The sequence below is a fragment of the Blennius ocellaris genome (assembly GCF_963422515.1).
Source record: "Blennius ocellaris genome assembly, chromosome: 4".
Taxonomy (NCBI): domain Eukaryota; kingdom Metazoa; phylum Chordata; class Actinopteri; order Blenniiformes; family Blenniidae; genus Blennius; species Blennius ocellaris.
Window position 1 is genome coordinate 27,853,008 of NC_137653.1, and position 22,438 is coordinate 27,875,445.

General features: G+C 44.2%; 1 protein-coding gene across 1 annotated transcript in view; it reads left to right on the forward strand.

Moving 5' to 3' along the window:
- sypl2a (synaptophysin-like 2a) overlaps nucleotides 1-19,974 on the forward strand; it is a 22,438-nt gene extending 2,464 nt beyond the window's left edge. Inside the window, exons 3-7 of the mRNA XM_080495161.1 lie at nucleotides 10,565-10,683; nucleotides 13,181-13,376; nucleotides 13,464-13,637; nucleotides 16,475-16,621; nucleotides 19,532-19,974. Coding sequence (XP_080351287.1) covers nucleotides 10,565-10,683; nucleotides 13,181-13,376; nucleotides 13,464-13,637; nucleotides 16,475-16,600 — 615 coding nt within the window. The 3' untranslated portion in view covers nucleotides 16,601-16,621; nucleotides 19,532-19,974. The remainder of the gene's footprint in view (nucleotides 1-10,564; nucleotides 10,684-13,180; nucleotides 13,377-13,463; nucleotides 13,638-16,474; nucleotides 16,622-19,531) is intronic.
- Nucleotides 19,975-22,438: the final 2,464 nt, after the last annotated feature.

The following is a 22,438-nucleotide window of genomic DNA, read 5'->3' on the forward strand; positions in this document are numbered from 1 at the left end:
CCTCGTGTTGAGTCGTGGTCATAGTGACGTGTGGACGGAGGGTTATTTTAGAGAAGGCTGGGGAGGAAAAAGATCGTTTTTCTCGTCGTGTGGATGAACCCTGAGAGCACATCTCCGTCCTCCAGCAGCTGGTGGAGTCTGGTCGCTCAGTGCTTGTACTGCAGCTCCGTCAGACCTGCTCTGAATACGACGGCTGGTGTGTTTGCCTTCCTCACGAGAGTGCACTAAAAAAAGAAGAGTCGTTGAAGAATGTGCCCTCCTGTGTGTGTTAGTCTGCGTTCAGCAGTGTGTTTGGAAGGCCTGGGCTCACACAGCAGCCACGTCCTGCTGCTCGATGTAAAACACTGCACGCATGAACAGCTGCCGTTTCCTTTGAAAGCTGGACTTTGTCCTGGGCTCAAGGGAAGTGCTGCCTGTCAAACAGGAAGTCAGGTGGACATTTGAGGAGGTTGTGGGAAGTTTCCACCAGCAGGGCGGTTTGTTGACTTGTTTTCTTTTCTCCACAGCCACCAGGTCTAGTATATAGTTGTCGTAATGAGTGTTTTATTCTGATGCAATGCTCTTTGTGTGGTTGGATCTTCACTGTGTGAATAACAGCGTATGGTTTGTGATGTCGCTCACGATCAAGGTGGAGAATGATGGAGAATCATGAACCTGACTTTTGTTGAAATCGGGGGTCTAAAACTCCCGAGCCCTCCCTTCTCCTGCCCTGTGAGTTGATGTCGACATATAATTCAATCGGGTCAGTTGTGTTTCAATTAGTTTTTTTCCACAAATGCAAGATTAATAAAAGTAATTCCATGAGAAAGTTGAGGGTGTGCTGAAGGAAATGACCCCATTTACACAACGTTTCAAGTGAAAACACATCGATTTAGAGTTTTCGTTTCAGAAAAATGTCATGTTTACACAACATTGTGAAAGTGGCAGAACTGCTGACAATGTAGTTTTCATGTTAGGCCTCTAGTAGGTGCTGTTCTCTTATTTGTGTTTTGTAATGAAATCACACATGCAGCAGAGAACTGGGATTGTGATTGGCTAAACCCCCGATGACACTACATAGGGTTTGATTTCTGATTGGCTGGTTGGAGCAACACACTTTTTAAAACCTGGAACAAGCCGGGGAGAGAGAGGACACACTTTCTTCTCTTCTGGGGCGTCGTTCCAGGTTTGGGGACAGATATTGCTGTTGGAAAACCATTATAAAGTGAATTTTGCACAATATGACCCCTTTAACAAGGGGAGAACTCTCATGGACAGACGTGTGTGGAGTTAAACATTCTTATTGTCTATGGACTGAGCATGTGCAGAACAGCTAGTGACATATGGCCACGGAGCTCATGTGCAGTAGCAGCGTTTCCACCATCTACATGAAGACAGAGCCAGGCGTTTTCAAATCACTGCATTTTCCACCCAGTTGCAGTTTTGTTTTGTTTTTTTTCTTTTTCAAAAAGTTCCACCTTATAGCCATTTTCAAAAAGTTGCACTCTCTGTATTTGGCCTTGAAACTGAAATTAAAACTGCTCTATTGTCATCTGCAGTCAAACAGTAATCTGTCAGTTGAGATGATGAATCCAGTCCAGCAGGTCGAGCCGGTCTGAAGCGGGTTCACTCCAGTGCTAGCTCGCATCTTTCTGCCGCGCGCGTTCAGCCAACCGGCAGCATGTGTGAAAATCCCGCCGCTCGTCTTTCTCGCTCACCGTTGACACTTCCCCAAGCGAGCGCTCTTTGACTCGCCGGTGTAATTCCTAACGCTCAGTGACTCGGCGCTGCAGGAAGACAAGGTGGGTTCTGAACCCGAACAGATCGCGAGTCGTGGAAACGAGAAGCGCAGGTGAGCTAGCTTCAGAGCTCCCGCTGGTGACTGGGCCTGCTGGATATAGCGCTGGTGAGCCGTGCGCGCTCGTCTCAGGAAACTGACTGTCAATCCCGCCGGCTGCTTGCAGGCCACATTCCCCGGCCAGCTCGGCCCTGGTGTAAGTGTCTTGCACACATCCCCCCCCGGGGTAAACCAGCATGTACACATCGGTCTGTGTAAAGACCTCCTTACATTTGAAGACAGAACTGGCTTGGACCAGTTTGGACTAGCAGAAGTTGTCGCCTCTCTTCTGAACACCCCCGTCCATCCTCCACGGGGTCACATTGGGTCTGAACCAACCCCAGATCAGTTTAGTCGTATTAGTGATGAGCTGGGTGGAACTATAACATGTATTACAATTGCAGTAGCGAACAACATAAAGTGATTAATACCCTCCACCTCCACCTCCCTCCTCTCGCTGACATTGGAAAAAAAAAGGATAATAACAGATAAATTACTAAGTTGAAAAGAAATGCTGATATATTAAAGTAATAGAAATGGAACTAATCACATTTATGAGATACATGAATCCATACCTGCAATGTGTATTAAGATCAGCCTGGAAACAAGTGAATACAACTAACAGGCTCTCCTTCCTTTAGACCGTTCGGCCACATCCACACTTTTGAGAAAGATAAAGTCTGCGTGTCATTAATGAGTCAAAGGCTGTGGCCTTGGCATGTGGTGTGGAGACAATCTGCAAAGATGGAGACGAGAGAGGAAGGTGATATTCATTTCCTAATGCATGTATGAAAGGACCTCAGAGAAACTATTTAAAGCCTGGCACTCCCAAAACGTGTGGCCTGTGGAAGATTAACTCTGTTGGCATCTTCAGCAGGATATATTTTTGCAAGCTCGTCCTTTGGGACGAAGACGATGCAATACCTCAAATTGAATTAAGTGATGCATATGGAGAGCTTCACCATTAGATCTTATGAGGTGGAACTTTTCAAGTCGAACTAATGATCAACAACAAACCTACAGTCAGTTTAACAAGACAAAGGTTTGTTTTACTTCAGTCTTATGCTCTAACATGTCCATCAGACTCGTCCACTCGTCCAAGTGGTGAATTATGGTATATTTATGGACGTTTTTTTTTCATTTTCCAACACATTTTTCTTGCCTTTAAATAACATGGAGGTTCCTTTTTAAAGACGATTTCTACCAAGTCTTAAAACTTTTTTTTGTTTACCTGTCATTTCCCATTTCTGAACATTGGAATTGAGCACTCAAAGTGTTAAATGAACGATTTTGAGTGAAAGAGAATATTGTGGAAATGACTCGCTCCTCACAGACTCCATGTTACTTACTTCAACCATTTCTATTTTTCTTTGAATTGGGGGGAAATGTCATCTTAATGTGTGAATCGTTCCATTATTATTCACACTTAAGTGAAACGGGTACATTTCCGTCGGCGACAAGACGACTCTGCAAACTAACATTTGACCAATAATCAGATCTTCTCATAACGAATCTAAAACATCGCTTCCACTTTCCTTAATGTTCACTTTGAAGTTTCCGACCATTTTGAATTGACTGAGAGTTCAATGATGGAATAAATCTTCGAAAATCCAACTTGCATAGTAATTACACACAGTGTAATTCACATGGTGATGCATTTCTAGTCCCAATCCTTTCAAGCTTCTCAATTTTCTTCGCCTTGTCAACAGTTGACGGTATCGATATCTTCTGACTAGGCGAGGTCCTGTTTATTCAACATCTTTTTTCAAGCAAAACAACAAACGTCTGTTGTGTTTTCGCTGTTTGTTTCATGAGTCTCTGAAAATAAAGCGTCTTCCAGAGTGTGGCATGTCACTGATGCTTTGTTGTTTGCAAAACATTTCTGAAACGTTGGTTTCTCCAGTTCGAGTTGAGTTTTGTGCTCATGTGTGAGCAGGTACAATAATAATGGAGGATTCAGAGCGTTTGTTAGAACTTAACATTTCTACCACACTGTCATCTGCATATGTGAGGGACATTTCTTCATACAGATACTGAGAATCTCAGTACCATGAAGAGGGACAGAGGGATGTGTGTGCATGCATGGGTATATTACAAAAACACTGCAAACTGCAGTGTCGTCAAACTGAAACAAAAACGATGCCGTCTTGTGTCGTCGTTGTGGTGTAAATGGGGCCTAAACGTGCCCGTCAGGTTGGTCGTTGTGGGTTTCATGGTCTTTGCTCTTCTGTTGCAGCCTGATCTTCCTGCAGGACATTGTGGACGGTTCCCTGGTCAGTCTGTTGCTGCTGTGTTTGAGTCTGAGACATTCTTTGCATGGCTGAGAGCCACTTCGCCTCCGTCCTTCAGACTCACTTAAAAGATGTTTATAATGGATCCTATTGCGTGTCAAGCTGGTGTGTATGCTCAGCCTCTAAACATGGACGCCGTCCAGTAACGGCAGTGTTTCACGGTCTCAGGAGGCCGTGGTTATTTTTCCATTGACGGTCGCTTGCTTGATCATCGTGAACCCCTATCTTCTTCACGTTAATGCTGCGCAGCTTGTACGGGGTCGTTATCGGCCCTGCCACTCCCTGACCAGGAGAGGAGAGGAGGAATGTTTGAGGCAGCGGGAGTCGGGTGGAGACTGTGGACTCTGTCCAGGGAGTCCCCGCCCTGTCTGGAGGGTTTATTTGAGGTCCTGTCAGATTGGCCCGGGTGGGTCAAACAGGGCTGAGATGAAAGCTGAGAAATGTTGTGGAGCTCCAGAGATCCTTGGAAGACGAAACCCATTCTTGAAAATCCTCAGCTGGCCTGATACGTGCTAAATCCTGCTCTCCCGTGTGTGTGTGTGTGTGTGTGTGTGTGTGTGTGTGTGTCTCCCCCTTCTAAAAGCATTGAAAAGTTTTCATTGCTTCATCTTTGCTAGTGACTCAAAACACTTGTCTTTGATATTGAAAGATACTTGGCAGCTTTGATTTCAGGTATTTACATCTGGATCATAATTTAAGAAGATCTTTTCATTTGAGCGAAAGTATTGCAGCATGTGAATGACAGGTGATTATTCAGTCAACAAACTGGCTCTAACATTGATATTTTGGGTTTTGGTGTTGTGCAGACTGAATTTAAAGCAGAAACACCAGAGAGGAACTGCTGGTGTGCCCAGTACCAGACGATGAGTCGATGAAAAAGCAGAAAAGTTGTGAGAAACAACTGAGTGACGTCAGTAAAACCGTCCAGAGTGCAGAAAAGAAGCGAGGCTTTGCCACCAGATGTACACCTTCCATTAACAAGAAGTATAGGAAGACTTGCTTGAATATACAAAGTTACAACGATCAGCCTCAAAACTACCGGAAATAAAGTTTCATGTATTGAGAGGAAGATGAACCGTTGGCAAAGTGGTGGAAGAAAGAAAGGATCTGCTCTTGTTCAGGGAGTCGGTGCTTCTTTTGGGGCAGATGATGCTTCACCTGATGGCTGCAGCAAAATAAACTCACAAGTTCGTCCTCACAAGCAGGGTGAATTTACAGAACTGAACCCTGGAGCGTCAATTCAGACTGAAGAGGTGGAAGGCTGAAGAATACAAAGGGTTGATGGTGCCATATGGAAAAGCAATACATCTGAAAGTGACTTAGTCTCTTTATCATGGCTTTATTATGTATCATGTCTCCAATACTTTTGCTTACAGGGGTAGATTTATAGTTGCTAATTTATGTATCATATCTCATATTAAATCTAGATGTCATGTCTTGTGTCATATTTATCATTTAATGTCAAGTGCTTTGAGTGGGCGGTGAAAAGGTGCTGGCCTCACTGTGCTGATAGAGGCTCTGTGTGAAGTTCAGTAGGTGGAAAAAGAAAAGAAGTGTACAGGGGCAGGGATCACGTGTCTCGGGGCTTTTGATTGGCTGGGAAGGGCAGAGCTGTGTGCTCCGGTGGTCACATGACGTTTTATGTCTCGTTCTGGTCAATCATTTAACTTTACAAGACAGACCTTGTAACAGCACTGCTGTCGCATGAACACGACTCTCCTGAAATGAAAGTGGAAGGTCGGTGAAGGTCAATTATTTTTCCACTGCTCCCTGTAGGTTAATGAACTCACTCTGCCTGATAAGTCCAGCAATACAGGAAGAGGAAGCTGCAGCGCAGGACATGCCACTGTAAAACAAGCAATGTAAAACAAGTCACGAGTCAAAGACGGCACACAAAACGGGGCAGAAAATGAGAAAGCGTGATTGCAGCAGATCTTCTAACAGACATCAGGTCTGTGGGAACCAGTCTGGAAGCACAGACAGGACCTGAGAGCCGAGGTCCTCCTGTCCCCTGCTGTTATGGTGGCCGAGCGTCCAGTGTTGAAACCTGAGCTTCTGAAAGCACTGTGAAAGACCTGCACTGCTCCGAATAAACTGCTTCATATCAAGAAAACAAAAGTGAAGTTTGGTGAGGGTGAGGATTTGTTTGAACCACATCGAAGCAGCTGAGCTGAAGTTCAGTGTGAACAAGATCACAAAACCTCATACGATTTACACGTTTGATGATCTCTTTGTTACTCAACTTTTAAAGTTACAAAGGGTTTTTCAAAACATCACAATGGACTTTTTAACATCAATAGAAGTAAAGTTCAGTGGACGAGTGAGTTGTGCTGTGAGAACACAAACTTGATCTCCCCGGTGAAGCCAGAGTTAAACAGTAATATATTGGAGCTCACATCAACAGGGATGATCGTATCAGCCACACAAATGTAGTACATCGTTTGAAAATGCGCATGTTTTTCAACTATACGAGGAATTGTCCCATTTCTTTATTCTCATGTGTACCAGTGAAAAGTGGTTAAATTAGCTCTCTCATGCTAACATGCTAACAGGAGGTACTGCTGACGGTGTTCTAGAGCAGTGATTCCCAACCGGGGGTACACGGACCCCTAGGGGTACGCGAGGGTATTGCAGGGGGTACGCAGAAAGATTATAAATTAGCCTACAGTATCCACACACACAAAAAAATAATTTATACTATATTATATTGTATTATATCATGAATTTTAGTAAGGCCATACGTTTATTTTCCATGAGTAGCAGTTCGTCCACAGTGATTGTAACACTACAATGCACATAATATGAAAAGACTATAAAGTGGCGCGCTTTAAAAAAAAAAAAAAAAAGGTTCACGTTCTTGCTGCGGGCGCGCACGATTCGCGAAGCTAGCTAACTCTAGCTGCATACCGACTGTAAACATGGATGCATGGCTAGGCAGGAGTAAACGTCCAGCTACCGCTACTGCTACCGTCGCCTCGGACGCAGGCACAGGGGAGCCCAGTGAAAAAAGGAATTAGGAAAGACTTATGAAAGACAAGCAAGAGCAAGTGTCTCATTAAAAGGTATGTTTTTACACTCACAATAATTGTTTTATTTAAATGAGCAGTTGGATAGATAGAAAGACAAAGGGTTAAATATAAGTACACATTAAGGCGAATAATCACACACGAGAGAGGGGGTACTTTTCACATGGAAACCAGCTCAAGGGGTACACTGGTCAAAAAAGGTTGGGAACCACTGTTCTAGAGCACAGGGAGAACACTTACAGCTGACATTGCATCTGGCGTTTGCTCGACTGGCGTGAAAACAAAGGAAACTGTCAAATATTTCCCCTTTGTTTTGACTTTGTAAAAAAACCACTGTACATTTATACAAAAACCTGAAAGATTTTACAATTTCAACATTGTTTGTCTTTCCAATGTTCTTGTAGGAAGTAAAAATACAACCAGTAAATTAAATGTGACCCTTTTTGTCTAAATCAGAAAGATGTGACATCATCTTTGTCGCAGTATTTCTCCTCAGGTTAAGGTCAATGTTTCACAGCTCTGTTGTAGAGATGGCTTTTTATTTTATGAACCTGGTGAAAAGCGATGAGTGCAGCCAATGCTGCTAACAGCTCTACATCAACATGACATCATTGGAATGTAGTTTTATTAAAGCGGTTCACCACACATGACCTTTAATCATCACGAGCCTCCTGCCAAGAAGAGTGTGAGTTAAAACAACCTGAGATGTGGTTGTCTAAACCTTCTGTGTAGAAATGTATCGGCTGGATGGAGTCATGAGACACAGAGTTCCCAATGTGTACAGTGTGTTTACAAAGGAATCTGTACGAGTACACACACACTAGTGTGTGTGTGTGTGTGTGTGTGTGTGTGTCTTTTAAAAATAGGTTGAAGCATCATTGTGGTGGAGTTGGACTCTGTTTACAGATTTAGCTTCTGTCCTGTCTTTCCCAGCTCGGTAAACATCTCTGGTATGACGGTCTTCAGCATCACACAGGCAGCTGGAGGACGACCCTGCAGCTCGGGTCAGGTCCCGGTCTGACTAGATCCTGGTCCCGGTCTGACTAGATCCTGGTCCCAGTCCGCCTAGATCCTGGTCCCAGTCCGCCTAGATCCCGGTCCCAGTCTGACTAGATCCCGGTCCCGGTCCGACTAGATCCCAGTCTGACTAGATCCCAGTCTGACTAGATCCCGGTCCCAGTATGACTAGATCCTCGTCCCAGTCCAACTAGATCCTTTAACAGGAGCTCAAAGATTATTACGCAATAACGTAATAAAGTCATCTGCATATATGTGTTGGTCTGTATGTCTGTTAGCAGGATTACATCAAAATTACTGGACGGAGTTTGTCTAGATTTTAATCACAAATCGATATTGGGCCGTGGAAGATTCCATGGAATTTTGGAGGTGATCCGCATCTGGGTTCTGGATCCGGGTTTTATTTTATCGGCTTTTAAGGATTATGTCAAAACTACGTGACAAATTTTAACCACATTCTTTACCACTGATTGTTGTAACGTTTGGGAGAGGTCTCTGACGGCTCTAGTTTGTGAGTGTGGTGATGACGTGACTCTTCTAAAGCCCTCTACTCACTGTGATGTTGAGCCGTCGCAGACAACAGGTGTCACATGGTGTCACACGTACAATTCTCATAGATTCTGCTAGTAGAAGAACTTATTTCAAGCTCCCTTGGCAAAATTATGATCCCAAGTTACGGCCGCATCCATGTGCTTCTCCTTGTCTTAGTATTTCTCTCCAAACACATAGATGCCACAGCAGTGAAGGCGTCATTCAGGTTTAATGTGTGTTGTTATTGCAGGAACCTCACAGGAGTAACTGGTTATTATTAACATCAGGGTTTTGCAATGAACTTAAGTTCATGTTCTCATGTTCTGTTAAAAAAAACAAAAAAAAACGCTCAGACCATGTGGACATATTTAGAATGTATTTTAAGAGAGGTGTTGTGAGGTCCGGGTCTTCATGCCGTTATTCCACTGGTCATCCAGTGTGTGTGAATGTGGCTTCTGAACTGAAGACTTTGACACTTCTTCTTCTCCAGATGATCAATTAAGAACAACTGTTGCCGTCGGTCTGCTCGGCAGCCACAGGCGCTTTGCCTCCAACATGCGGAAAATGAAGTGTGGTTCATCTGACCCCTCTCACGCCCGGGTTAACATGTCGGCCGCAGCTGCTCTGCTGCCAAATGCCTCCAAACACCGAGTGGACACTCTGTCATGTGACTCGTACACGCTTCACTTTTTCACGAGATAACGTGGAGGAATTTAGTCATGTGGTCATAAGTCCTTCCAGCTGATGCGCCAGTATCCACACGAACAAAAGTACACAGACGTCGGTTGTTAGAAGGTTGGCGTTAGTTTACACACCTGTTTACTTCTGTCAAATCAGTGACTCTACGACAAACACGTCAGAAAACTGAAGCTTCCTTCTATCTGTCCATTGGGACTGCTTTGTCTTTATTACAAGGTTCCCAGATCCTACTGGCCGTTATGAAATACGTGATGAATTAAACTTTAGGACTCAGAAACAGCACAACCCTGAAAAGTTTTAGCCCGACAGTTAATGGTGTTCAATTGTGGAACAAATTGGAGATGGAGTTGAAACGATGTCCAAACATCAACCTGTTCAAATACAAATACAAACAAAAGATTTTTGAAACATACAGAGAAGAAGAAATGCATTAGGGGGAGAAGTAGGATCAACGTATATGTGCATGTGTGTGTGAGTGTGTGTGTCGTAAGTTTAGTCCGTGTTGATATGGTCGTATGAAATGTGGGAGGTTCTTTTTTGTTAATGTTTTGTTGTTGTTGACGTTTTGCTCTTTCTATTCTAGTGTGGAATGCACTTTTTGTTGCGTTGAGTTTGGGGGCGGAGCTCAGAAGCTCCTTTTGAGCAGAATGTTTATGCTCAAATAAATAGATAAATAAATAAAATTACAGTGCAGGTTTTGTTTCCATGCACTACATTCATGCTCTGGAGGTCTACACATTCTAACCAATCAGATGAGTCCTGCTGGTCCAGAGCCCCGCCCACCAAGTAGACAGGTGTGTGTGAGGTCACAGAGTGTGTCAGTGTGGAGGTGGTTGTTCGTAAAAACCCTTTGCGTGTTGAATGACACTCCCGGGAGTGAAAGGCAGATTTGAGTTGACATTAGGTGTTACATGTTTCTCCTGGAGCTGACAATGTTTATCACCGCATAACTCGGTGAAAGTTCCATAGAGCCGCTACAGAGGAGCTGTAGAGTCACTTCCTTCCTTTTTCCTCAGTCTGTTTCCTGCAGTTAGTCAAGACAGGAAGAGGAACTTCCCTGTGATCTGATGGCCACAGGCAGCAGTGTCGGTGTGTCAGGATGGTGGAGGTGGAGTGTGTTGGTGTGTGTGTGTGTGTGTGTGTGTGTGTGTGTTCGCCCTGATTAACTCCCGGTGTGTCCACAGATCTTCACCATCTTCGCCTTTGGCACCGCAGGAGGTTACTCCGGGACAACTCACTTCTCGGTGAACTGCGGTGTCCAGCAGACGCAGAACCTCTCCGTGTCCTTTTCCTACCCGTTCAGGTACCGTCCCACTGCAGAGCCGTGTCCCCCCCACACCCGACCCCCCAACACCCAACCCTGCAGCGCCTTCCTCCACGTTCAAGCTCTGCTTTTCTTTTATTACAAAATATGAGGTTCACCAATCACAGAATTCCTGTCTAATAACTGCCTTACAGGCAGTATCTACATGTACATTCCTTTCTTGAACACCTGCTCACTGCGAGCATTTAGAAGCTCCATGGACCTCTCAGAAAATATAAATCAATCATTTCTGTTCTTGTTTCTCTCCTTGAAAAGGACACAGTTGAAGGTGGCAAAATGAGATTCAAAGTGTGTATATCAATTACCTATATTAATGTAAATTGGGTTGATTTGAATAGATTAAAGTTAATAAATATTTGTTTTAAATGCTACTATGATATTGGTTGGAATATTTCTCAATACGTTTGGCAGGTTATCATGGCTTTATTTCATTTAAAGTAGACAAACGATGACATAATGTGTTGGGTTTTTGTAGGGCAGATTTACATTGGACCAGAGAAACAGAGAAGTAATAATGTGTTAAACATGATGTTCAGATTTAATCTGCCAGCCTCAAGATAGTCAGAGGCGCCTTGCCCCTCCCTGGGATGGAGGACGCTCAGCAGGGGATCCCAGCCTGCAGGCTGAGAAGCTGCTGCTGGTTTTTACTGCCATCGTCTGGTGAGAAGAGGAGTGACTCCACCTCTCTGTTGGCAGGACGAACCACAGCACATTTTAAAGCAGGAGCCTACATCAGTTCAGTTACTCCAGAAACCTTTGAAGAACCAACACTTCTCTGATCTCTCCAACATTCACAAAAAAAAATTCTTAAAAGGTTGTCAAGTCAAATTAAGACCATTTCAAAATGGAAACATTTTATTGATGCCCCTCGACGCAATAAAACACCTCAAAGTTATTATTTTAGTTTATTTCTTTAGTTGCTTCCAGAAATCTGTTCCAAGATGTGAACTCTGCTTCACCCTTTATTTCTTTAGTCCTGCAGCCATTAGCATCCACTGTTTGAATCCTCCTCCAGATGTAGTGTGCTCCAGATGTAGTGTGCTCCAGATGTAGATGTAGTGTGCTCCAGATGTACATATAGTGTGCTCCAGATGTACATGTAGTGTGCTCCAGATGTCGATGTAGTGTGCTCCAGATGTAGCTGTAGTGTGCTCCAGATGTAGATGTAGTGTGCTCCAGATGTAGATGTAGTGTGCTCCAGATGTACATGTAGTGTGCTCCAGATGTACATGTAGTGTGCTCCAGATGTCGATGTAGTGTGCTCCAGATGTAGCTGTAGTGTGCTCCAGATGTAGATGTAGTGTGCTCCAGATGTAGATGTAGTGTGCTCCAGATGTACATATAGTGTGCTCCAGATGTACATGTCGTGTGCTCCAGATGTACATGTAGTGTGCTCCAGATGTACATGTAGTGTGCTCCAGATGTAGATGTAGTGTGCTCCAGATGTAGATGTAGTGTGCTCCAGATGTACATATAGTGTGCTCCAGATGTACATGTAGTGTGCTCCAGATGTACATGTAGTGTGCTCCAGATGTAGATGTAGATGTAGTGTGCTCCAGATGTACATGTAGTGTGCTCCAGATGTAGATGCAGTGTGCTCCAGATGTAGTGTGCTCCAGATGTAGATGTAGTGTGCTCCAGATGTAAATGTAGATGCAGTGTGCTCCAGATGTATTGTGCTCCAGACGTAGATGTAGTGTGCTCCAGATGTATTGTGCTCCAGACGTAGATGTAGTGTGCTCCAGATGCAGAGTGCTCCAGATGTAGATGCAGTGCGCTCCAGATGTAAATGCAGAGTGCTCCAGATGTAGTGTGCTCCAGACGTAGATGCAGATGTAGTGTGCTCCAGATGTAGATGCAGTGTGCTCCAGATGCAGTGTGCTCCAGATGCAGAGTGCTCCAGATGCAGTGTGCTCCAGATGCAGAGTGCTCCAGATGTAGATGCAGTGTGCTCCAGATGCAGAGTGCTCCAGATGCAGAGTGCTCCAGATGCAGTGTGCTCCAGATGCAGAGTGCTCCAGATGCAGAGTGCTAGATTTGACAGTCCAATAAGAGGACCTTGGTGTCTTCCAGCTGCATGACCTCAGCGAAGCCCCTCAAGCCAGATGTTTTCAACCCTGTCAACACATGATGACTGGGGGAAGCATTGGATTAAAGCCCTGATATAAACATACACCACTGGAAGCAGCGCACATATGAGATCAGCTGTCATGAAAGTCCAAACGACTTTAGTGTCACTCCAGTGAATGTGCAAAGAGATCAGTGAAGGAAGAGTCGGAGGAGACTCTTCCTCATGTTGAAGGTGCAGGGAACCTCTGGCTGTTGATTTGTCTCTGAATGCTCTGACCTTCTCTCCCTCTGCTTGCGTTGGACAGAGGAGTGAGCCAGGTGAGGCCTTGTTTTCTCTGACTTCCCTCGTGCAGAGCCATCAGATCTGCTCCTGACTCCCCCCCCCCCCCCCCCCCTGCTCCTCCAGGCTGCTGAAAAGCGAGTACAGCATCGTGCTGTGTAACACCACCAAAGTGGAGAGCTTCCTGCAGGGCGACTTCTCCTCCTCGGCCGAGTTCTTCGTATGTGTGGGGGTGTTCGGCTTCCTTTACTGCACCGCCACTCTGATCCTCTACCTGGGCTTCCAGCACGTGTACCGCCAGACCAGCCGCGGCCCCATCATTGTGAGTCCTCCCCCCCCCCCCCCCACCGGGCGCTGCCCTCAGCAGCAGCAGCCTGCAGCTAACGTCCACCCGCTGTGTCTTCTGCAGGACTTGGTGGTGACCGCCGCCTTCGCCTTCCTGTGGCTGGTGTCCTCCTCGGCCTGGGGCAAAGGACTGACGGACATCAAATGGGCCACCAACCCCAACCACCTGGTGGAGCAGTGCAGCAGCGATTGTAAAGCCGGAGAGTTTCCCTCCATGGGCCGCCTCAATGCCTCTGTGGTGAGTGGAGTAATGTTTATGTCCTGTGGAAAGACCCTGAGCAAACAAACGGGGTCCTGATCATCGATCAATGATTCCTCAAACACGTCAGTGGAAGCTGATTCAGTTTTGTTGAATTGGTGTTGTGGACCTGGTTTGATAACAGGTCGTCGTCACTCACTGGTTTCTTGTTCATCGCAAACAATACCCATCGAAAAAGACAAAAAACAACACTGAGCTATTGCATCAATTTACAATTCTTAAAGAAAACACTAAAGTCTTTCCTGATGCCATTCTGTCCATCCAATCAGAACATTCTTCATTTGAAAGGTTTTGCTGTAAAATCAAAAAATCAAATCAATCAAATGTTATTTGTATAGCCCTTTACAATAACCCAGTGGTACCCAAAGTGCTTTACAACAAAGCTATAAAAACAATACATTAAGAAATAAATACAAGAATAATACATAAAAACAATAAAAAACACAGGTGCTGACTGTGGGAGGAGCGACGGTGCTGCAGGTTGGTGAAGCCTTCCAGAGATTCATAAAAACAGAGCATACAGAATAAATACACTGTCCTAGACAGAGTTCAAAGCCAAGCTAAAACGTAGTAGACGTACGATGCAGAGCAGCTCGTCGTCTGGGCTTTCAGCCGGTCTCTGTCACGTCCCTCCTGGACGAAGCTCCGCCTCCTGCTTCAGTCAACTCATACAGGAAGACGGAATACAGCGAGCTTGGGAAATGGTTCAATGTAGATACAAAATAATTCAAATCCACCTTCATCCTCATGTGGAGGCTCTGTTCTGACGACTGAAGGTTGTTCTCAGCATCGGTGATGGTATGAGGGAACATTAGTGCCTGCGGCGCGAGAACAGCTTGATCAACACTGAAACATACACTCAGGTTTCAGAGCAACTTGAGCACGCATCCAGACAGGTCTGCTTCGACAATCTTCATGTTCCAGCACAGACTGCCTCCATCTCAACATTTCAAGCATCAGAAAGTGAAAAGTCCAGGAAAACATTCGTCTCACTCACTGCTCTCCTCACACTTCTTTAAGGAGAAGAGAAACCATTTTAGTATATGATATTTCCCATCAAGCAGTAAAAGGTGTTGGTTTCAACCCGTCATACAGTCCTGCTCCCATCACGTTTCAGTACATAATGTGGATTATCTGCTGAAAAAAATCAATCGAGTCAAGCAATTTCTTCTCTACAAAGAACTTTTGTTTGATGCAAAGAGCAAATGACAAACAACAACTTAAAGCTTCCATCCATCTTGTATACGGCTTAATCCGAAGCAGAGTCACGGGGGGAGCTGATCCCAGTTCACATTAAGACTCACCTGTGATGGATCGCAACTCAGAATCACGTGTGATCGTTTGTTTGTGCCCATGTGACTTAAATTAACCAACGAATGATGCGTTCTCCAGTTATTCCATGGTCGTTTGTCACAAAGGTGAAGACAAAAGGACATCGGAAGTTCATCTCCTAAAACATCGGTCTACCTTTTCCAACATGTTTAAACATTGTGTAATGTTGAGAAGTTTTCCAAGCACGGAGCTGTAAAGAACGTCCGGCAACGTGGAGGTCAGAGAAAAATTGACGAGGGTGACTGGTGGAAAAACAGCGTGGGGTCATGGATTCCACAAGTAGCATGCACCGCATACTAAACCAACCAGGGCTTTGTGGGCAAAGGCCAAGGGAGACATCATTGATGAGGAAAAGACATGAAAAAAGAGCCCTGGTTCTATGCCAAAGAGTACCTGAAGCAACCTCAGTCCTTCTGGGAAAATGTTTTGTAGACAGATGAAGCAAATGAGCTTTTGTCAATACAAGCGAACAGTTTACAGGCGGAGCAATGAAGCCTACAAAGAAACAAACACTCTACCAGCATGGTGGAGGAACCATAATGAAAATCTTTGGTTTGAGCTGAAATCTGCCACTGGGGGGGAAAAACAATCCTGCAAACGTTGAAGAATTTGAACAAACTGCAAAGGAAGAAAATACCAGCTGAGAAGTGCAAGAAGCTGATTGATGGGTACAAGAAGTGCTAGGACGCCATCATCACTGCCCAGGATCTGTCTTTCTATTGACTTCTGAATATATTTGACAGGTTCTGCATAAAATGAAGGGGCGCTTAAAAGAGAGGTATTCCAGAAAGGAGGTTCAACAATCTCTGAGTTTCTCCCTGAACTCTGAGTCGACTGACTCTGAGGTGGGAAATTCAGAGTTTCCGGTTCCAGAACAGCTGATCTGAATTAGTTCAATCAACTCTGAGTATGTGAATCTTGAGTTAAGCGCGTGTACAGCCACAGTAAAAAGCCATCATCAATGGAGCCTCGATATCATGAGTCACTATGGCAACAGACCAAAAACCCAGTTATTGTGCTGTAAAAGGCTGCAGCAGCAGAGAGACGACTGGAGAAAACTGCTGCCAGAGTTTATGCATAAGTTTGAACTCATTACTCCACTGACTTAACCTTTAACTTAAGATCGCAGCAGATGGTTAGAAATAATAAATGTGTAAAATCTGATTTTCATTCAGGTGCAATCCAACCGGAGGAAGGCGACTTGGAAGCAGTTGAAAATTAAATATAAAAACATCTTTCAGAATAAAAAGGCTTATATGCATACATGCTCTGCTTTGATTTTAATTTTAGTATTTTAATTGATGAAGGCTTTTTAATTTGTTTTAAATAGTCATTTAAACCAGTGACAAACTGTTCTTTAAACTTGTCCTCTGCTAATATCCTACCAAGTAGATTAACAGTGTTTAGATATTTTTATTGAAGTGGAGTCATTTAAAATGTGATAATGCTTCTATTTCTATTTCTGTTTCTGTACCTTTCTCTAGATTTTCGGCTTCCTGAACCTGATCCTGTGGGCCGGAAACTGCTGGTTCATTTATAAGGAGACGCCGTTCCACAAGGATCCCAACCAGCCGGCCCCTGTAGAGGAAGGCGGAGTCCCTGGCCACTAACCACCAGCCACCTCACTCAGGGTGATTGACAGCTCAGCCATGCACCCGCCCATCAACGCCTCCGTGCCCCGTTCACGTTAACCCAGAAAAAAAAGCAAACACAAAAATACTCGTTCTGGCCGTCACACCGATCGTTAGTTTCAAGTCGTCTCCAATCACTGAGCAACACTTCAACTATTTCTCCACAGCCGCTCAACGTTCCACACAGCAGGCAGAATTACACTGAGCGTGATCACTCGCTGCAGAATTCTTTATACACCGACTCTGTAACTCTGAGTAACACTGTGTAACTCTGAGTAACACTGTGTAACTCTGAGTAACACTGAGTAACTCTGTGTAACTCTGAGTAACACTGAGTAACTCTGAGTAACACTAACTCTGAGTAACTCTGTGTAACACTGTGTAACTCTGAGTAACTCTGTGTAACTCTGTGTAACACTGTGTAACTGAGTAACTCTGAGTAACTCTGTGTAACACTGTGTAACTCTGAGTAACACTGTGTAACTCTGTGTAACACTGTGTAACTGAGTAACTCTGAGTAACTCTGTGTAACACTGTGTAACTCTGAGTAACACTGTGTAACACTGTGTAACACTGTTACACAGTGCAACACTGAGGAACACTTCCTGTGGAGCTCTGTAACATTAACACTGTGTAACACTACGTAATGGTGTGTGACACTTTGTAACTGTGTGACACTGTAAATCTGTAACATTAACTGAGAAACACTAACACTGCGTGACTCTGCAAGACACTGTAACTCTGAGTGACACTGGGGAACACTGTCTTGTTACTGTGGAACACTGTAGATCCAGCATTCACTTCCACACGAGTCCTTTCCACGTCACAAAGTGATGAAATGTGCTGCAAAAAGGTGTTCTGCCCTCCAGCCGAGGTGAAAACACAAACCAAAAAGTTTTTTTTCCATACATGACTAAAGGCGGTGTTGCTGTAAAAAACATCCAGAAAGAGATCTGTAACCAGACCAAATCCTCGAACGTCCTCGTCACACACAAACTGAACGAAGGCGTCCGTTTGAGAGACGTTTACACTGGCGACTGCGATGGGACGTCTCGGTCGTCTGCTTCACCAATGCAGAGCCTCTCTCTAGTTTACACCGGCTTTTCATCATCCAGCCACAAGATGGAAACACTCCTTCCACACGCCACTGTAAAGCATCATTGTGGTTTATTTATGAGCTCATCGAGAAGTAAAACATGACACGAAGACCTGAAACAGACTGTGATGCATTTATTCTCCAGTTTGTGTTTCAGATATAAAGTTGAACTCTTCAAATTAACACTATCAGTCCTGGACCTGGAGGAATCCTGGCCAACCAGATGCAGTTTACTTCTTTTTTTAAGATGACTTTTTACAAATGAAAACGTGCCTATTGAACATTAAAGCATGAAATTAGATGATCTTATCTGTTTATCTGTGTTAATATGTCAATTTAAACCAACTTATACCAGAGGTCTGCAGCCGTGAGGCCCCATGAGGCTCATAAACCAGGAGGCAACGTTAAATAATAAGCAGGTAAAACATGATAAATGCCACTTCAAATAGGTTTATTTACCACATTGTCATATTAAAATCATCACAACATTATTATGTATCATATATTTAACTCATTTGGTGCAGCCTTAGTTACTTTAATTATCCCCCGCCGTGGCTGATAGGCCCCGAAGGGGGATTTTGAAACGGTCTCCTTACGTCCGTACGTCCGTACGTTTCTACCTATATCTCGGCAACCCCTGGGCCCACAGTGACCAAACTTCACATGTGGATACATCTCAGAGGGGGAAGGGATACTATGGTGACCTTGACCTAATTTGCATATTAAGTAGGTCACAGGGTCACGAAGTGCTTAAAAACACATTTTGGGCTCTGGAGGCCTAGGTTTTTGAGCTAGGGCTCTGAAATTTTATACACACATGATACACACTCCAGGGATAACCTCCAGTACACCAAGTGACCTGACCTTGACCTTGAAGATTGGTAGGGTCTGAAGTTTGCTCGTCATGGTTGCACAATACATGTATTTTCATATAAACATTTCTCCTCATTTCTCAGCAGTTCCTGGGCCCACAGTCACCAAACTTCACACATGGACACTCCACCTGGGGAGAAGGGGCACCATGGTGACCAGGACCTAATTTGCATATCAGGTCACAGGGTCACTAAGTGCATAAAAACCCCTTTTGGCCTCTGGAGACGTATTTTGACATAGCTTATGAAGAAGACCTTTCAGATTCTACATAATTATCTACTAGGACCCATGGAACACCCTCTAGTGTACCAAGTGTGCTGCCTTAGAGCTGGCTTTGTGAGAAAATATAAAGCCCTCCGGCGGGGGATTAGCCCAGCAACGGCCTTCTTGTTGAAATATTAAAGTTTACTAATGTTTTTTTTTTTTTATTTCTACACACATATAAGCCAGTTTTGATCAATCAGCATGTTGTTTCTCACCCCAGCTTCACATTAGTCATTAAATCTTGCATTAGTTGGCATTGAGTCAAGCAGAAAAGCTCTATTAAACCACATTTCAAATCTAAGTCCGTGATGGAGTTTCTGGTTAAATATGTCGTCGTAGTTGATGAAACGCAGACTAAAACACATTTTAGGAGAAGTTTTCACACTCTTCCATCGTAAGGCTTCGATCCATTCTGCAGAAGATGCAAGTATTTTCTAGATTCACGTTCACACTTTGAAAGCTGCAGCTTGGATTTTTTTCACTTGTCCAGACTTGGCAGCCCTCCCAGCATGATGCCTCCGCCGTGCCTATATTGCGCTCTGTGTTTAATTGAATAACGATCACTTTGCAACACATTTCTCCACATGAGAGTTGAAGGCGTCGCCGTCTTCTGGTCTAATGTTAAAGAAATGCCGGCCTGAACTCAAATTGAACTCTGAATTGCTTTTGTGTTTCAGCGCAGCACCAGGCTGACCCTCGTTTGCACCGATGGCACTCAGTGTTGTTATTTACCTGCAGTTCAAAAGCCATTTTTAAAAGCCGATGTTGAGTTTTTGTTCTCCCAGTGAGAAGTGCAGCTTCCCTTCAGTTTATTTCACCACACGTTTTCTGTTTCCACCGCGCACACAGGACATAACTGCTGTATTTTTGTTTCCTCCTCATTTGGCCTGTGGAGCCGCTTTACATGGAAGCTTCCAGCCGGCGTCTCACATGTTCACTTTTTGTACTGAACTCCTGCTGAAGACTGTTGTCAATATTTTCATTGCACTAAGAGAAAACGATTCATCTTGATGAAGTAACTGCACATTGGATGTTGCCTCTGTCGGAAATATAAGAATGTGTGTTGGAGTTGTTGGAAAAAAGTTTACTTTATCACAATAAAGTGAAATTTGACACATTGGATTTTTTTTTTTTTTTTATCAAGATGTGAGCGGGTTTTGATGTGTTTTATTCAGTCTTTGTTCTGTGCTGACGTGTGTAAAACAGTGCTGGATCTTAGGGTTTGTGTTGGTGAGGAGCCTTTGAAAGCTTCGGGTTCAGACAGACGAAAGCATTCATGGTTCCTTCCACCTTGAATGTCTTTGTGCGGTTTAACTGATGTGGTGCTCATAAAAGAAAGAATTGTTTCAAATGTGAGTCTCCTGCGTGCTGCCTTTCACCTCAGCGTGGGATGCTTCACTTCACTTTCCTCTTGGGAAAATAACCACGATTAAGTCCACATCAAGAAAAATAGAGCTTTTCACTCATTGACCTTCACTGACAACCTGCTGCTTCGTCTGGAGCTCTGAGATGTGAACACAAGCTCACTGTTGAAACAGCAAAATGCTGCTCATCACTGTTAAAACAACAATCACTGCTATGATTGCTAAAACAGCCGACATTGATTAATGGTGGAAGCCTCCTTTTTTGGCTAAAATGGCAAAAATGGCTGAAATATGAGCTCGATGTTAAATGTTAAATCTGCTTTTATGGGCGGCAGCACCGATCAGTTGTGTAAAGCAGTGGAGAAGACGTATTGATGAGTCTGAACCAGTTGATACTTGGTGATGTGTGGCTTTATTTTGCAGGCGGTTGTGGCGTGGAGGCACTGTTTGCTGTTCCTCTTTGTTCCCTGAGCTCTATTAGTGTATCTTCATATATCTTCATCTTATTAAATGGTCCCTAAACATGGACACCTCAGGACACACAGACTCACTGCTACAGGACCTTTACAGTAACACCCCCCCCCCCCCTCCCCCCCAAAAAAAGGTTATTCATCACAATTCTAAACTATATATACAACAAGAAAGCTCAGTACTTCAGCTTTCAGCTCATCCAAAACTAATCAAGTTGGACAAATATTAGTGAAGATGTGTTTCACCAAGTGATGGATAAACCATGGAAGCCAATATGTTATTTAACTTGAAATGTTTTTTGGTTATCAACAGGCCTGCACTTTTAAAATGTACATTTTGTCTGTCAGAATTTTCACCCATATGCAATGTTTGATATGTCTCATCATGTGCAATGAGGAATCTTAACTCCACTGGTTGTTGCTGTTTATATTGTGCCATATTTTACTCAAGCATATCTTTAGACACTATTAACATAGACACATTATTTCAAAGGAAAATGATTCGGCATACAATCATCTTTCAGTTGGTACCTTATATGGTCAACTCTCTGAAAAAAATGGAGGATTTGGTGAGTCTTGGTATCGTGTAGCAAAATGACAGATTTCGCCTAGTTTTACGGTCGGTCAGTAAACCTGTTGTGTCACAGTGAGTCCCGGTTGTTTTCACTGTTCCCCACGAGGAGCCATGCAAACCGCACACCGACAGGCTCAGACTCAAACACTGGATGTCCTCGACGTGATCTCTGCAGAACCCTCCCAGTTTGCCAGCCCCGTTCCTCCAGCTCCAGGAGGAGCTCTGTGACCATGGAGGTCTTTTGGAGTCCGGAGGACTCGTCGGTTTACAGAAACCAGTTTGAGAAGGTTTGATCTCTGTGAGCAGGAAGTGTCCATCAGAAGATGATCCACTGTGGCCGTGAAGAGACGGACAAGGGCAGCGTGAATGCTTAGCAGTAAAGGTCAGGTCATGAGATGTTCCCCCTGACCGGCACGTCGACGTGTTCCTCAATCTGCGGCTCCTCTTCCAGACCGGCCAAAGGATTATGGTGTCTGTGCCTCCATCGCAGCTCTGCCAGGCTTAACCATGCCGGGGATTAGAAGTGTGTTCACGTGTGTGCGCCTGTGACTTCTGATCACCTCTGAGGATCACCCCCCCCCCCCCCACGGACAAACATCCTGTGGTCTGTGGACAGTTTGATCTGGACTGAAGTCTTATCGTCGCCAATCGTTCTCAGCTCAGTTGGAGAAGCAGCCTGATGATAAGCGCTGTGGCAGACAAGCTGACTCCTTAAGTTTCTGGGACGTTCCCATCATAAAAGAAATACATTCAGACCTCAGTCTTTCTCTCTGTCAAAAAATGGCTTCCAGACTGCAATGTTTTCAAAAAGTCTGTGAAACAGGAAACGTACTATTGACTACAGCATCAATGGAGACATTTCGTTCATACAACAGATCCTGGCGTCCGAACTATTATGTAACAATGGGTCACTTTGTTGAAGCACGTGGATTTCTACTTGCTTTCACAAAACACTGGATTTGTTGTATTTTGTGTGTTTGTGATGTTTATGATCCGTGTGTGTGTGTGTTGGAGATATTTACGTATGGAGTGTGTTTGTGACGTGTGTGTTCCCGATGTTTGTCTGCTGCTGATGTTAATGATGTGTTTGATGTTTATGTGTATTTGTGATGCGTGTTGTTTGTGACGTGTGTGTGATTTTTTGATGTGCGTGTTTCATGTTTGTTTGTTTGATAT